The sequence below is a fragment of the Miniopterus natalensis genome, chromosome 11 (assembly GCF_054644295.1).
Source record: "Miniopterus natalensis isolate mMinNat1 chromosome 11, mMinNat1.hap1, whole genome shotgun sequence".
In the NCBI taxonomy this organism is placed as follows: domain Eukaryota; kingdom Metazoa; phylum Chordata; class Mammalia; order Chiroptera; family Miniopteridae; genus Miniopterus; species Miniopterus natalensis.
In genome coordinates, this window is record NC_142091.1 from 77,988,080 (window position 1) to 78,004,915 (window position 16,836).

The following is a 16,836-nucleotide window of genomic DNA, read 5'->3' on the forward strand; positions in this document are numbered from 1 at the left end:
GGCCTGGGAGGCGAGGGAGGGTGAGGGGGGACGTTAGCAGAGGGAGGGATCGTCCAGGCGAGGCTGGGAGCTAGTGGCACAGACGGACATACAGATCAGTGGACGGTCTGGCTGAAGCTTTCAGAGGCAGTGAGGCTGGTGGGGGACTCAACTCTGCTTCCTGCCTGTGCTCCTGGGAAGGTCGCTGACTAGGGCTGTAACTGCTCGAGGGCGTCGCTGTCTACTCAGCCTCCAGGGCTCTGGGCACCTCGAGGAGAGGCTATTACCAGCTAGTACCTCCAGCAGGCCGAGGCTCAGTTCTGTGGGACCCTCACCCAAGGTTCCTGAGGACCACAGGGGGTCTCGGGGTTTGGCAGGGTTGGGACAGGGTCAGGTTTAGCGTGTCGGAAAGCTGATGCTGCATTGAAGATGCTCCACTGTGGCCCTGTGTGGGTGAGGCCCATTTCTATGGACATCAGTACCAGCCACCTGCTGCTAGGCCCTGAGTCCCAGGTCAGTCTGGGGATGGAGCTGGTGGAGACTACTAGAACTGCTGACTGCCCCCAACCTGGGCTCAGAGCTGGGAGCCTCTGTCAAGACCCCCTGTTTATTTCCTTACTTGGAAAAAGGGCACTGTCCTCCCATCCCAGCCTGAAACCAAGGTCCACATGATACCACAGCCCACTTGTAACTGCTCACTTTTTGGGGGCTACACTGGGAGGTGGACAGGAGGGGACAGAGACCCCTGCTCAAGGCCCCATTATTGGCAGGAGTTTCCATAAGATACCCCCTGCCCCCCCCCCAGCAGGTCAGAGGTTAGAGACATTTGCTGCTCACTTGGGGGAAGGAGAGAGGACATGGAGACTCCCCCCCTTCCCTGGTGTGGTCTCCAGGGAGCAGGCTGCACTGCCCAGCTGGCCCTCCTTGTGTGTACTGCAGGACAGCCCTGACTGGGGATCTCCTTGCCAGGACCCCCTCACATTGCCCTGGACTCCAGCCTCTCTGCAGCCTCCCCCTACACCTCAGGCCTGGCCTCAGGAAGTGCGTTGCTTGGTGGGCTGGGGCAGGCTCAGAGGAAGGAGCCCTTGACTCACAGTTACAGGAAGAGCAGGCGGGCGGGGCTAACCAACTGCCCGCCTGCCTGGAGGGGGTGGGTGCCTGGGTGGGGTTTAGGTTTAGGAGAGGATGTGACTGCAAGGCCAGGAAGCTACAGAAAAGTCCTGATTAAAATACACAAACAAAAGCCAGGTCCTCACCCCGCTTGGTGATGGGTCCAGAGCAGCCGTGGTGTTTCGGACTGGGCCAGGGGCCCAGCTGAGCAGAGTTTGCTCTCAAGCACAGGTCAATGACCTCTATGACCAACGTCCCCTGCAGGAGGACAGAGCCGGAACCAGGTGACTTCGTGCCCTCCCACTGCGGCCTGCAGCTCTGCGTGAGCCTGAACCCTCACCCTCTGATGTCTTCTCGGCCTGAGGCCTGGCCTCAGAGTCAGGCCTGGCTGAGGGGAGGCCTGCAGCATGTGGGGCATGAGTGGCTGTGAGAGAGTGAGGAGGCTGCGTGTGTGCCAAGGGTGGGTGTGTTGTTTGTTGTGTGTGGTGGGGGTGTGCAGGTGCTTCTGGCTGTGCCCCCTGCAGGAGCTGTTCTGAGTTTGTGCCATGTGTGCCCACTGTGTGGGCCACAGAGTGTTGGAGGGGTGGGGAGTGTGCATGTGTGCACACCGGCCAAGGTGGGAGCTCAGTGCAGGTGTGTGGGGAGTGGGGTGTGTGCAGGGGGTGGGTGTGCAACACAGAGACCACGAAGGAGGGGCCTGAAGGGTAGGGTGTTCGGGAGAGCCCTGTGCAGGAGACATGTGTTGAGGAGAGGGCTGTGAAAGGGTGTGTGTGCAGTAAAGGTGTGTGCAGGAGGAGGCTGTGCAGGAAAGGAAACCTCTTGGCCTCATGAAGGTACGAAAGGGTGTGGGCCCACTGACCCACCCTAGGCCATCATGGTGGCCCTGGTGCAGGTGAAGGTCAGTCGAGGGCCCTGTGTAAGGTGCTCAGAGAGACTGTTCTGGTGTCCAGGTGCTCCGCTGGCATCCGAGAGGCAGCGGGTGCACAGTGCTGTTTGTGGCCAAAGTTACAAGTTAACTCACTCTGTTCTTGTTTAACTTGCTCTCTGGGGATGGCAGCAGCCTCTGACCCATCCTGGCACCCTGACTGACCCACCACAAAGACAGAGAGCTAGTCCTGCCCAGCCCTTGGGGTCCAGTCTTCTTGGCTGAGGAGCTCGTGGAGCCAGAGGTGGCACCGTGCCCAGCTTGCCTGAGGAGGCCCTGGTCAGACCATGGCAGGTAGATGGGTCAGAGAGGGACGGATAGGGGCCCCACTCTCACCTTTAGCACCTCACTGGCTGCCATTTAGCCCAGGCTCTGTTCACCCCCCTCCAGGCTTGTGGGGGTGGGCACTACTGAGGGCCATGAGGGCGGGGTGGGGATATGTGGGCTGCTAGGGGCCAACAAGATGATGGGTGTCTTCTCTGACTCCTGCTAGTGCTCATCAGCCCAATTTTAAGATGAGAAAGCTCGGGTCTCAGGGAGGTGGGAAGGCTTGCCTGTGGTCAGCAGAAGGTCCTAGAACCCTGGCTCCCATCCTAGGTGGAAGGTGCTGGCACAACCAGCACCCCAGTCTCCCAAACCACCAGTGCTCACACTCACTGCAGCCATCACAGTGGGGTGAGGCTGCACTGCCTGGCCCTTCACCTGGGACTCATGTCCTGGGTGGATGAGCAGCCACATACTGGGCCCTGTCCTCCATGGGACTCATGGACAGACATGGTGTGGCCACCAAACAACACGTGCCACTGGCTGTCCTTTTTTATTCCTGACCCACAGACCGTCTGTGGACAGTGGGAACCTGGTATCCTGAGCTCGGCTAATCTACTGGGTCCTCTTTCTCTAGGTGTCTGCAACAGGCCCCCCGAATTCCTCTCCCCTTCTGGAAACCAGGTTCTGGGGCCTACCTTGGGCAGTGTGGTCACTCTGAACTGCACGGCCTTGGTGGCCTCTGCACCCTACTGTCCCCTGCCCTCAGTCCAGTGGCTAAAAGATGGGCTGCCGCTGGGCAATGGGAGCCATTATGATCTTCATGAGGACTGGTAAGAGACCACCCTGGATATACCTATGGATATACTTCTGACCTACATCCTGGTCTGTAACCACCTGGACATGGGCTGGGGAGTGACCTCCCAGACATGACATGAGCACAGTGCCCCTATGGACACAGACTGAGGGCCCCTGTAGACACTCTGTATACCACCCAGGGCCATGGGTGCCAGCAGAGTCCTAAGGCTTGAACAAGGCACTGGCCATTGGGCCATGCCTGGAAGCAGAGGACCCCAGGACCCAGACCCAGAATTAGGGTGACTGCCCCTAAATAGATCCACACTCCCTCCAGGTTCTGCCACTTCTCTTAGCTTATGGCCCAATGGCTGCCCAGGAAGCCCAAATCTGCAGCCTCTCAGAATCCCAGATAGGTGGGGCCCTGGGGTGTCCATGGATGCTCTTGGGCCCCAGGTGAGAGGTTGGGGCCTGGTCTTCCCAGGGTCAAAGCCAACTTGTCAGAGGTGCTTGTATCCAGTGTCCTGGGGATCAACCTGACCAGTGCTGAGGACTACGGGGCATTCACCTGCTCTGTCCGGAATGTCAGCTCCTCCTTCACTCTCTGGAGAGCTGGTGAGGGGGATACTCAGGGGTACAGGGTAGGAGGAGGCCTGGGGGGTGGGGACTGAGGAGCCTAGAGGCTGGAGGGTGCTGGGTGAGGGGTGCAGTGGCTCAGCATGCAGCTCTGTCCCCAGGCCCAGCAGGCCATTTGGTGGCGGTGCTGGCCTCGCTGCTGGTCCTGCTGGTCCTGCTTCTGGCGGCTCTGCTCTATGTGAAGTGCCGACTCAACGTGCAGCTCTGGTACCAGGACGCGTACGGGGAGGTGGAGATGAACGGTGCGTGGGCCATGGTGCGTGGGCGGACAGCCGGGACGGGGTCAGCCGCAGGGCCTCCCTAGGCTCAGCTCTGGGCAGGGGGTCCCCTCTGGAAAGTGGGGCAGCTCTGGAGGCGGGGGATGCGGACTCATTAGCTCTGGAGGGCTCCGGTGAGCACATGCTCCAGGAAAGAGGGACTCGGTGCAGCCCAGGGGGGCACAGGGCCTGGGTCTGCAGAAGCGGGGCGGGCGCCCTGTGCCCTGGTGCGAGGGCGCCCCTCTGAATCTTGTATTGAGGAGGGGTCGTGGGCGGGGCCTACGTCTGGGGGACGGGCCTAGGCCCTGTGCGCCGGCGCGTGAGAGGGTGAGGGGGACCCGAGGGGATGGCACCGAGAGGTGGCAGCCTGGGCCCGGAAACTGGTGGAACTGACCCGCCGCTGCCCGCAGACGGGAAGCTCTACGACGCCTACATCTCCTACAGCGACAGCCCCGAAGATCGGAAGTTCGTGAACTTCATCCTGAAGCCGCAGCTGGAGCGCTGTCGGGGCTACAAGCTCTTCCTGGACGACCGCGACCTCCTGCCGCGGGCAGGTGCGCTGGGCCCCCGCTCGGCTTCCGCCCCACCTCTGGCCCCGCCCCTCTCCGGGCCCCGCCCCTTCTCTCCTCTGGCCCCGCCCTCACCGGGCCCCGCCCCTTCTCTCCTCTGGCCCCGCCCTCGACGGCCCCGCCCTTCTCTACTCTGCCCCCGCCCCTTGTTGGGCCCCGCCCTTCTCGCCTCTGGCCCCGCCCTCACCGGGCCCCGCCCCCTTCTCGCCTCTGGCCCCGCCCTCCCCGGGATCCGCCCCTTCTCTCCTCTGGCCCCGCCCTCTCCGGGCCCCGCCCCTTCCCCCTCTGACCCCGCCCCGTGCCTCCCTCTCGGGTCCCCCAGAGCCCTCCGCCGACCTCCTGGTGAACCTGAGCCGCTGCCGCCGCCTCATCGTGGTGCTGTCAGACGCCTTCCTGGGGCGGCCCTGGTGCAGCCACAGCTTCCGGTGGGTCCCGGGCTGGGCTGGGGCGTGGGGTGGCCAAGGGCGACCTGCTGACGGTCCCGCCCCGCAGGGAGGGCCTGTGCCGGCTGCTGGAGCTCACGCGCAGACCCATCTTCATCACCTTCGAGGGCCAGCGGCGCGACCCGGCGCACCCTGCGCTGCACCTGCTGCGCCAGCACCGCCACCTGGTGACCCTGCTGCGCTGGAGGCCTGGCTCCGTGGTGCGGAGGGTGGCGCGGGCCCTGGGGTGGGTGGGGGTTCCGTGGCCCGCTGCCCAGAGGAGCCTCCTCTTGAGGTTCCAGGAGCCGGTGGATGAGCTGCTGGGTGTATTGTTTGGGGCCAGGTGGCTGGAGCTTTCAGGGTTTGCATCCCCTGTGCGTTCACCTGAGCTGAGTGCCCCACCTTGGCCCCCAGACGCCTTCCTCCGATTTTTGGAAAGAGCTACAGTTGGCGCTGCCGCGGAAGGTGCAGTACAGAGCGATGGAGGGAGACCCCCAGACCCGGCTGCAGGATGACAAGGACCCCATGTTGATTGTGCGAGGCCAAGTCCCGGAGGGTCGGACCCTGGACCCGGAGCTGGACCCGGACCCGGAGGGGGACCTGGGTATGTGCACTGAACCCTACCCCTAACCCTGGGAAACTGCCTGGGATGGAGGGGGGCTGCACAGGGTGGAGGAGCCCAGAAAGGGACCCAGGTGGTGGGAACTCCGCCCTGCTGTCTGTAGATGGACTTGGACCCCCCAGGACCCCCTCACCTCAGGGCTCCTTCCCAGAGGCTCTTGGGCCTGAGACCTGCCCAGAGCCTCCAGGACCTCAACTGTCACTACTTAGGAGGGTGAGCAGGGAGTGAGCCCAGCTTCAGGCCTGCTGGTGCCCCCTCACCCCACTAGGTGTCCGAGGGCCTGTCTTTGGGGAGCCATCAGCTACACCGCATGCAACTGGGGTCTCACTGGGAGAGGGCCACGGCAGCGAGCTGGACGTCTCCGACCTTGGCTCCCGTAACTACAGTGCCCGCACAGACTTCTACTGCCTGGTGTCCGAGGATGACATGTAGCCAGCCCCTTGCCTCCGATGGAGCCGCAGGATGCCAGGGACATCTGGGAGTGGGACCTCCAGCCCTGCCTGCCTGTGACCCTGGGACCCCTGCAGGAGGGTGTGGCCCCAGTGCCCCTCCTTGTGCCAGAAAATAAAGTCTTTTTGGACCTTACCTTGGCCTCATCCTGTCCTCTCTTGGGCAGGAAGGGGGTGCATACTGTCCTGGGCCGGGCACCCCTCACTTCCATCTCAGGCTCTTCAGGGCCCTCCATCCCTCTCTATTTTCATTCCCATGGCACCTCGAGTCACCAGATCTGGCTCTCCAACCCTCCCTCTCCCCATCCTCCATCCTGACCCAGCTCTGGCATGTCTCTCGTAGCCTCCTTGGTCCCCCTGCTAGGGGGCAGTGTGGCTGTCCCCTCTGATCCAGATAGATCCTGAGGAGTCCAGGCCCCTTACAGTCTTCGGGTTCTGAGCTTTGCAGAAGAAGCCCTTTGTTATAAAAATGTCATAGTGGGAGCACCCTAGCTGATTTAGCTCAGTGGTTAGAGCGTTGGCTGGAGGATTGAAGGGTCCTGGGTTCAATTCTGACCAAAGCCATGTACCTCGGTTGCACGCTCAATCCCCAGCCTTGGTTGGGGCTCGTGTGGGAGGCAATCCATTGATGTGTCTCTCTCACATCCATGTTTCTCTCCCCTCCCTCTGAAAAGCAATGGAAAAAATACCCTCAGGTGAGGATTAAAATATATATCTATATCTATCTATATCTGTCTATCATCTATCTATCTATCTATCATCTATCTATCTATCTATCTATCTATCTATCTATCTATCTATCATCTATCTATATATCTATCTATATCTATCTATCTATCATCTATCTATCTATCTATCTCTATCTATCTATCTATCTATCTATCTATCTATCTATCTATCTATCTATCTATCTATCATCTATCTGTCTAATCTATCATCTATCTATCTCATTGGGAGCTTCATAACTGAGTGGCCTGGCTCAATGAGATGGGCGAAGGGTCCCAGAGCATACTGGATCCCAAGCCTCGGACAGCTTGACAGTTCCTGGTCAGGACACCCCCAGGCCCAGGAGGGCAGGACAAAGAGAGGTGTTGGGTGCCTTTGCCACATGAGTACCCCTAGCTCTGCTGAATCTGCACCTTGGGTGGCACTGAGGCCTCTTCCCTCTACCCCGCTCCTCCACTCTGTCAGCTTTCTGTGCTGGACACTCCATCTTCCCTGACCTGGAGAGACCTGTGCGCAAACCCAGGAGCAGGCAGGGCTGTACTTGGGGACACTGAGGAATATCCAGTGGTCAGACCAGCCAAATATGCTTGCAGGACTGTGGCCACTGTCTTCACGACTTTTATTTTCAGCACTGGCTGTCCTGAGGCACCGCAGGGCCATGGCCAGCCCCACCTCTGCCAGTGTGACCTGGTCACCACCCCACGCACCACAGCAGCCTCAAGCCCTGCCCCACTCCCTGCCCGCAGAAGCCAAGTCCCCAGCTGCAAGCCCCCATCCCCCATCCTCTCCCTGGTGGCCCAGGCCTTTCCAAGTTGCACATGGGGCTCCTGCAAGCGGCCCCTGGGCCATCAGCCTTCTCCTCCAGGCCGCCATCAAGCAGCACGGAGCTGAGCCCGTCCCCCGGAGGCTGGACCGAGTTGCGTTCTCTTCTGGGAAGGCCTCGCCTAGGGGCCCAGGAAGTCCTCCTTTCGATAACCCTTCTGCATTTGGGGGGAGAGATATGAATTAGAGGGTGCAGGCCGCCCTGCATCCCACCCCACCCTCCCTGGCTGGGGTGCTGGTGTGGACCCTGCTCCCTTGGCCTGCTCTGCCCTGGTTTCCAAGCCCCTCCCCGTGTCCTGCCTGCCCGGGATTGCCGGAACATACCGCTCGGAAGTCTCGGTGAAGCTTATTGTACTGCCACAGATTGGCCAAGAGGCTGGAGGCTGCCCGGGAGGACTTCTCACTGTCAGGGCTGGAGGACGAGGGCAGGGGTCAGCAGGGCACAGACACAGCCAGCAGGCGAGGGGGGCGGTAGGTGGGGGGGAGGGCCCTCACCTGTCACGCTTCTTCTTGATGAAGACCAGCTTGCGGAGCCCATCAAAGTACAGTAGGTCTCGGGCGGCAATGGGACTGGCCACCACCAGGTTGTTGAGCACCGCGATGATGTTCACCAGCACCTCAGCCGGGGGAGATTTCTCGCCCACGCTGCCTGGCAGCTTCTCGATCAGGTGACTCACCACCTTGGTGGCTGCGGGAGGCCAGGAGGTTGGTGTCAGCCCCGCTCCAGGCCCTCAGGGAGCTGGCGTGCCTATCTGTCCACCTTTGCCAGAAGCCCTCCCGGCTGGGAGGCACTAAAGACCAGATCCCGGGGAGAGCCCACTGGGCGGGTGAGGGCAGAGCCCAATGTGGGACGCTGACTCACACATCTCGTCCTTGTTCCTGGCATTCCGAGACAGGTTTCGGATGAGGCCAGTCAGTGAGCGCAGCTGGTGGTGGTCGGCTGTGCGGACGCGGTCCAGCAGCGGGTTCAGGATGCGCTCCTGTTCCAGAGCCAGGCGGCTGAGCACGCCCGCCCACTGCAGGTGGAAGAGGGGCTGGTGAGTGCAGGTGAAGGTGCCTTTTGCATTCTCACAGCCCACCTGTGGGGAAACTGAGGCAGGACTGGCTTCTCTGTCTCTGCCCCTCAGCCAGGACCAAGCATGACTCTGATCAGGCTCCCCTCAGCCTAGACCTACCGGGCACCTCCCCTCAGACCCGGTGCAGGACCTGAAGTCTCACGGTCCTGAAGCCTGTCCTGGGATGCCGACCTCACTCTCCTGCTGCCCCGCAGATGTCCCCTCTTTCTTGTCTCTCCTGCCCAGCTCAGAGGCTGTCACTCTCGGGTCATGTCCTGCCTGGTTTCCTCTCTCCTCTGCTGTTCTGGCCCACCCATGAGTTTGCGTTCATTCCACTATCCCTCTCCCAACAGACTGTCAACTCTTGGAGAACAGGCTCCCATCCTCCATGCACCCCACATGTCCCCTGCACATGACCAGCTCAGGGCACTAGCTCTGTGGTCCCCTCACCCTGCGGTCGCCGGCAGTGATGTTCTGCAGGGCCCCGGCGGCCGCCTCCGTCGTGTGCCGGTTGAGCTCACAGCGCTGCAGGAGGCGGTTGTACAGGCCCACAATCTGGGGGCTCCACAGCCACTCGAGGCCCTTGGGGTCCTTAGACACCTCAGCGAAGGTGAGTGCATCAGCGGTGATGGGCAGCTGGGCGGGAGGGTGCAGACTGTCAGGCAGGGTCAAGCTGGGCCCCCTGCTCCCACCAGCCCAGGCCCACGCTCACCTCTCGAAGCCGGCGGCTCTGCGGTGTGAAGCAGCCCACCACCTCACCAGGCGGTGCCCCAGCCATGTCCCTGCGGCCCCGGCCCTCGAGGCGCTGCAGGGCGGACGGTGGCATCTCGTCATACAGGCGGTAGGACAGGTTCCTCAGCACACACACGGCATTCTCCACGCTCTGTGGGGAGCAGTCCGCGGTCCAAACAGGCCAGGCCCCCCAGCCCCTCCGCACCAGCTGCCCCTCACCACTGGCCGCCCCTTACCTTGTCCTCACACTTGCCTACGTCCAGCGCATGGTTGATATAGGTGACCAGGGCGTCCACCAGCCCATGGCACTCACGCATCTTCTGGCGAGTGGCCTGGGAGGCCGAGCTGAGATTCCTGTAGATGGAGAAAGATCAGAGACCCCCACAGGGACCCGAACTCAAGGGTGGAAATCCTTAGTGCCCATCTCCCCCTCCCCCTTGAGCTGGGCCCCTCGGCACCTTCTGCTCCTGGTCCCTTCGGGACACTGCTGGCCCTGGTCCCACTGCATGACCACCCCATTCTCTCCTTGAAGCATCCAGAGGAGATTATGGATGTCGAGTCAAGTCCCTGATTTAATGAAACTGAGCCTGCAGCCCCCAGAGTCTATTGACATCACACCTGGTGGCCACACCTGGCAGCCTATTCCACTCCTGTGTCAGCCTTGTCAGCCTATCCCACTGCCCATCTCTGCCTTGTCGTTCAGACCTCCCAGGCACCCACTCTTTCCCTGTGGCCTTCGTCTTGGCCTCTCCGGGCACCCGCCCCAGCCTGGTGCACCTGAGGAAGCCTGTGGCATTGTAGAAGATCTCAGCCTCGGAGGCATTCTGCTGGATGAGGGGTGGCCCTCCGGCCCCCGAGAGGGGGCTCAGCACCAGGTCTGTGAGTTGTTCCAGTGTGTCTCGGGCCAAGCGGTCCTTCAGGTGGTCACTGGAGGACAGGTTCCACAGGATCCCTGGGGTAGGTGGATCCAAGGCCTTGGTCAGGGACAGCCCAGCAATCCCTCTGGCTCTTCTGGGGATGGTGGGAGGAAGCCTCTAACCTCTCCCAGGGCTCCACCTGGCATTTTGAACCTCACCCAAAAGCTCTGCTGGGGACAGCTGAAGTGTGGCCTGCAGGGTGAAGGGGCTGCAGTGGACCCTGGGGACACGGCCCTGGCCACTGGAGACCTACCACAAGGGTAGTCACGGGGACCAAAGAAAGAGGTGGCACAGGGAGGGCAAGCACAAAGACAGAGAACAGAAAAAGGGGCCACAAGGCAGAGCCAGGTGGTGGCAGTGCTGGCAGGGGCCCCGGGGGGGACCGCTACCTGTGACGTTCTTGCGTAGTTCATCGTCCTGCTCACGCAGTGTCCGCAGCAGCTCGAAGATGCCATTCTCCTCCACCAGGGCCAGCTTGTTGTCTGCATTGTCGTAGATGAGGTTGCGCATGGCACCCGTAGCGTGGCGCTGCACCTCCTGGTTGGCATGGTTGAAGAGCTTCACCAGCCGAGGCACAGCCTGAAGACTGCGGGCCTGCAGGCACAGGCACGGGGTGTCAGCACGTGTGTGCATATGGTACGGGTGTGCGCAGGTGTGCGCAGGTGTGCGCAGGTGTATAGAGTGCAGATACAGGCAGGCGTGTGCAGGTGTATAGAGTGCAGATGCAGGCAGGCGTGTGCAGGTGTGTGCAGGTGTGTGCAGGTGTGTGCAGGTGTATAGAGTGCAGATGCAGGCAGGCGTGTGCAGGTGTATAGAGTGCAGATGCAGGCAGGCGTGTGCAGGTGTGTGCAGGTGTGTGCAGGTGTGTGCAGGTGTATAGAGTGCAGATACAGGCAGGCGTGTGCAGGTGTATAGAGTGCAGATGCAGGCAGGTGTGTGCAGGTGTGCGCAGGTGTGTGCAGGTGTATAGAGTGCAGATGCAGGCAGGTGTGCGCAGGTGTGCGCAGGCATGTGCAGGTGTACGCAGGCATGTGCGGATCACTCCCTCCTGCTCCTCTGCTGAGGAGACTCTAGCAAAATGAAGTCTGCCCAGTCAGCTGGGGGATCGGGGAGAGGTGGTCAGGGACCAGAGGTCAGTGAGAGGTGGGGGGTCCACAGGGGTGTTCACAGGGTGGTCACCTGCTTCTTGGCCACTGCATCGCTGTAGCATTTGTGCTGGATGTAGGCTGCTCCCAGCACCTGCAGGTTAGGGTCTGAGGCCATGAGGTACTTAACTGCTGATGGCAAGTCAATGTCATCAAAGCTGCAGAGACAGGGGTCAGGGGTCAGGCTGACCCTCGGGACAGGTTGGGGCCATGGCAGCAGCCCCCTCCCCATACCAGGCCAAGCTCACCCGCTGCTGAGTCTCTGCAGAGTGCGTTGACCGCTGTAGCTGTCCAGCCCACGCACATCTGGCAGGTGGCCAGCATCACCTAGGCTGAGGCTGAGGCTACGCACGGAGGGCGCTCGGGCCACGGGCTCTAGGATACCCCCTGGCATGGCCCCAGCCCCCATGCGGCTGCGGTGGCTGCTCTGGAATCGCTGCAGGGTCCGCATGGCGGGGGCACGGATAGTCCGGCTGGGTGGCCCCTCAACAGCCTCGGGCCAGTCCAGGCCCCCGGCCCGGCTGGAACTGGAGCTGGCCTGGCGCTCGTAGGCAAAGGCCCTGTAGGCAGAGGCGGCTGCGGGCTCCAGCTGCTCTGACACCACACTGCAGTGGTCGTCCAGGCCCCCCGGCCCCAGCCTCAGCGAGCGTAAGGACAAGGTGTCATAGTCCACCCGGTTACCCCCACCACCACGCTCGTGGTAGGACACGGGCCGGATAGGCATGGGTGGGGTGGGCTGGGGTCCTCCGTACCCCACAGCCCCAAAGGCGCTGCCCCCGTTGTGGGCAGAGCTCAGCCTCCGACTACAGCTCAGATCCACGGCAGAGCGGGAGGACCAGGCGGCCGGGCTATAGGTGGGCTTGGCGATGGGCCGGAAGGTCTGTGGGCAGGATGGGAAGGGCAGTGAGTGGGGGCCAGGGCTCTCCCTGACCCTGGAGACCACAGCCTTCCCCAGAGCTTCCCCTATGTGACCACAGAGCCCAGACTCTCCAGGCTGGATTGGGTGTCACTCACCGAGGTGCTGTCCCCACTCAGGCCTTGAGAACGGGAGCTGAAGCCTCCCTGCAGGGTGTGGTACTGGCCCCGGGATGTGCCTGTGCAGAAGGACAGTGGCAGCTTGGCCAGGCTTGATGGCAAAGCACTGGCCTCCTGCCTCCTCTCCTGGACCCTGGGATCCAATGGGGGGCAGTGTTGGGGAGTGGGTGCCTTGGCCCTGGTCCCTGCCATTGTCTCCTCTGACATCAGCCCTGGTGGTCCCTCTCCCACAGCCCCCTCTCCTCCAGCTGTGATGGAGGACAGACATGCTCACCCCGATGGCCTCCTAGACCTTGGGGAGTGAGCCAGAGACTCCTGCATCAGCTCTCCAATCTGCCAGGGCACAGTGCCTGGCCCCCTCCTCCAGGAAGTCACACTGACCACCCATGAGCCTGTCCTGTGCTGCGGTCACACAAGAGTGAGGCTTTGCTCTCTGCCAGTCTCCTTGGGCCAGTCTGTCCTCAGGGGCAGTCCCCCGTCCCACCTAGCAGAGCCACACCCACCCCATCCAGCCACACACAAACTGAGGGCACTGGCGCCAGCCCGACTCTATGGTGAGTGGACAGACTGGTGGGTGGGTGGAGTACAGAAAGTGGAGAGATGGGAGACAGATGGATGTGAGGTGAGGATGGGTGGCTGGATGGACAGACAGACTGGAGGGTGATGGGATAGCTAAGCTGGGAAGATAGAGAGCTGGAAAGATGGTGGTAGATGCAGGGTGGACAGACAGGAGGGTGGAGTGTGACTGGTCAGATAGGTGAATGGGCAGATGATGGGAACATAAGAGGCTGGAAAACACCCAGGTCAAACCAAAGCAGAACAGTGGGACAGACTGGGGTGGGGTGGGTGCCTGGGTGATGCTAGGGGGTCTTTGGATAGGGAGGGGATGCCTGGGGGGGGTCGGCCTCTGCCAGGGTCCCTGCTAGGGCCACCCCCGTGGGGGAGAAGAGTCTCATCTCCGCAGAGGACTCAGGGTGGGGTGAGAGGAAGGGGCCTTGTTCCCTCTCGACTCTGTCTCAGACGCGCCCTGGTTAATGAGGCTTCTAGGCAGGGGCTATTAACCCTTTGACGCTAATGAGGCTCAGCCTGGGGGGCACACCCCCAGCCTGGGGACCTTACCCCCACCCCAAATTATAATCTTCCCGCCCCTAATTGCCAGGGGAGCCAGGGTGGTAATTAACTCCTCCCTACTCCATCTTCCACCCTATGACCCCTGGGCGCCATCTAGGCCACCAGTGAGGATGAGGCTGGGAGAAGAGGGGGGAGGACCCAGATCCATGCTGCCCTGGTGGCCCCTGTGCTGGCTGACCTTCCTGTGAACCACTGTGCACCGGGGTCCCTGCCCCTGACATCCTGGGAGGTTCATCCTACTGTCTAACCTTGGTCCCAGTTGCTGTGGTATGGTGAGGGAGGAAATGGTATTAACATTCATACACACTCACATTCACACGGGATACACACACATGTGTACACACATTCACACAGGATGCACATGTGTGTGTACACACACTCACATGGGATGTACACACATGTGCACACACTCACATTTGTATGGGATGTACACACATGTGTGTGCACACATTCACATAGGGTGCACACACATGTGTACACACACATGCACACACTGGTGGAGCCAGGATTCCTGCACCCCCACCCTCTGTTCTCACGGAGAGTATCTGGGTCACTCCAGTGGGGCCTCCCTTGCAATTCCGCAGGGGACCCTGGTCAGACTAGCAGGCAGGTGGCTCTCATCCAGGATTTCCAGACCTGCCCTCACGTTTCTGTCTGCTCGTTCCCATGGGGCATGGGGGTGGAGAGGGGCGCTGGAGACTGTGTCTCCCTGGGACTGCCGTGTGCCTGTGTGTCTCTGGGACCGTGTGTGAGCCTGTCATGTGGACAGGACGTGTGTACGTCCCAGGTTTGCCCCCAGAGATGGGCCTGGCTGTCCTGCCATGTGCTGATCTTCCTGTGGTCCCCAACAGGGGGCTCAGGGCTGAGGGGGCAGGCTCCACCAGGCTCCACCAGGAGGACCCAGGGGTCCCTGTGGGGTGGTGGGAGGCCCCACCCATGGCTTCTCCCACGCCCGCTGGGGTGGGGCAGGTGACTCAGTGCAGGCCTCAGTGAGTCAGGGAGCTGAACCCTGGAGCCAGCCTCATTGAGGCCTCTGGCCCTGGCACCACCACACCCGCCAAGGCCACCTCTGTGCCATCCCCACTGCCAGAGCCCACCCTGCTGGCATCTGCCTACCTCGGGCTGCCCTGGTGACGCCGTCGGGCTCAGCCGTCCCGTTGTGCCTCGGCTGCTGGCCCAGCTGCTGGAGGCGGGCGCGGACCTGCTCCTGAACCCGGGCAGCTCGCAGGCGCTCGGCCTCCGGCCCCTCTGTGCCCCGGCGGTCCAGCTGCAGGTCTGAGGGCAGCGCCAGGGAGCACACGCCGGCCTCGGGCTGCAGGGCGGACAGCAGGAAGTTACTGTCCTGCATGGCGGCAGGCACGCGAGGCTGGGTCTGCCGGGCCTGGGCCGCTGCGGCCTCCTCCGGCCTGAACTGTCTTTCCGTCTCGTCCTGAACCGCCCGGTCCCTGAAGTCCCCTCCCCGCTGGCCTCACCCAGAGCCGCCTGGAGACAGACGCCTGCCCAGCCCAGAGTTCGGCTGGGGGCGGGGACACCTGGGCCAGGTGGGAGGGAGGGGCCGCTGCCTGCTTAAGGTGGCATTTGGGCGGAAGAACAGGCCCTGCATGGCTCAGTTCCTGGCCTGGCCTCCCCCCTCCTTCAGCACATCCCAGGACGGGACTGCATGGGCCTGGGCCCAAGTTTCTTCCCTCTGTAAAGGCCTCACCAGGCCCTCCGGCGTGGAGGTGGGCTAACCAGGCCCTGTTGTCCAGTGGTTAGACACTTCCAGGAGTCTACAGGGGAAGGGTTCTCCCTCTCTGGAGGGGGGGAAGGCTCTAGGCAGCTCCAGGGGCCCAACCTGGGGGCCGAGGTGGGCCTAGGCAGGGGTTGGCGTTAAGAGTCGCTCTTAGGTGTCAAGGGTCAGTGCTAAGGGACAGGGCTGAGGAGAAAGGGCTTAAGGTGGAGCTTTAGGGCGGAAGGGGACCTATGGAGCCCTTGTAGCCCTTGGTCCTGCAAGACTGCAGAAGCTCACTCCCGGGGGATGACCCTCCGGACCTCGGTCCCTAGATGCTGGAAGTCACTTCCAGCCCCCCCCTCCCACACACACATAGAGACCTCGAGGGCTGGCTGGGGCCCTCTCTGGCACCCTCCCAGGCTCCTGCCCCCCAGGCCTTGGGGGTGGGAAGCCATTTCCAACTCATGAGTCAGGGCTCTGCAGGGCAGTGATGGGATGGGGCAGGCGGGGCTGCCCCAGGGGGTTGACTCAGAGGGGCCCTCCTCCCAGCTGGTGGGCAGGAACTGGGTGTGCAGAATCTAGGAGTCCCACAGGGCTGGGACTCAGAGGTGTTGGAGTTGGGGGGGCGCAGGCCCAGCAGGTCTTCCTAAGCCCCTCACCCGACTGGACCAGCATGTCCAAGGCCTTCCGCGTAGGCCTGGCTTGGATTCAGGAGAGGCCCGTGGTACATACATTGAGTGGGGATAGGGGCGGGGGCCTCACGTACCTCCTGGGTTCTCCTGGCAAAGTCCCAGTGGACCCCTCTAACAGCCTCTCTCCCTAGAGCCTGCCTCCGACCCTAGGCCTCTCTCCAATGGTTAAACCCCCACCCCCATTCCCACCCCCAAGACATTTGCCTTAATCGGCAATCATTCCTGGCAGGGACTCAGAGTCCCAGATGGGAATGGTGGTGGGGCAGTGGCCTGGGGGGGAGAGGAGGGAGGTCAGTGCGGGAGGAGGAGGGGGTGTTTATCAGAGGGCAGTGTGGGGGAGTTTAGAGAGTCCCTGGAAAGGCCAAGGTGAAGGCTGGGGTGGGGCCTCTGGGCTGTTAGAGGTGATGCATGATGGGAGACCTACCCTGTTGGTGGTCCGGGCGACCCCAGACCCGTGGCTCATCCAAGAGGTTGCTGCTGCTGGCTGAGGGGTCCTGGGCTCCATCCCAGGCCCAGAGTTCGTCCAGGGAGGCCTCTCACTGCAACAGAAGTGTGGGGGCACCAGAGGGCGGGGTGGGAACGCCCGCGCAACCAGCTCATCAGACCGGTTGCTTTCCTGGGAGACGTGTTTTGTGTGGAAAAATCCTGGGAGACAAGTTTGTGCGGCGCTGAGTGCACCTGGAGGCACAGGCCTGGACAGGGCCAGGCCCGCCCTCCACTGGGGGTCCACTGGGGTCTACCTGGGCCCTTGTAGGCCAGGCCCGGCACATGGCTGGGGCAGGCTACAGGCGGGGATTTGAGAGGCTTGTGGGGAGGCCCTGGTTGGAGGGGGCTTTGGTGGG

General features: G+C 62.2%; 2 protein-coding genes across 2 annotated transcripts; one reads left to right on the forward strand and one right to left on the reverse strand.

Moving 5' to 3' along the window:
- The first annotated feature begins 1,899 nt into the window (after nt 1–1,899).
- Nucleotides 1,900–6,068, forward strand: SIGIRR (single Ig and TIR domain containing). Its single transcript, XM_016219621.2, has 9 exons — nt 1,900–2,308; nt 2,916–3,111; nt 3,558–3,688; nt 3,811–3,951; nt 4,377–4,520; nt 4,858–4,960; nt 5,028–5,178; nt 5,372–5,561; nt 5,848–6,068. Exons 1-9 carry the CDS (start codon nt 2,302–2,304, stop codon nt 6,009–6,011), a joined length of 1,227 nt encoding a protein of 408 aa, XP_016075107.1. The 5' UTR covers nt 1,900–2,301; the 3' UTR covers nt 6,012–6,068.
- A 1,427-nt stretch (nt 6,069–7,495) lies between these two features.
- PKP3 (plakophilin 3) lies at nt 7,496–16,504 on the reverse strand. The gene is made up of 14 exons (XM_016219622.2): nt 16,419–16,504; nt 14,708–14,903; nt 12,440–12,519; nt 11,674–12,305; nt 11,460–11,583; nt 10,670–10,874; nt 10,141–10,315; nt 9,600–9,717; nt 9,344–9,514; nt 9,082–9,267; nt 8,439–8,592; nt 8,072–8,264; nt 7,901–7,988; nt 7,496–7,734 (listed from the first exon to the last, which is right to left on the reverse strand). The coding sequence occupies exons 1-14, from the start codon at nt 16,497–16,499 to the stop codon at nt 7,699–7,701; spliced, it is 2,439 nt and encodes an 812-aa protein (XP_016075108.1). The 5' UTR covers nt 16,500–16,504; the 3' UTR covers nt 7,496–7,698.
- Nucleotides 16,505–16,836: the final 332 nt, after the last annotated feature.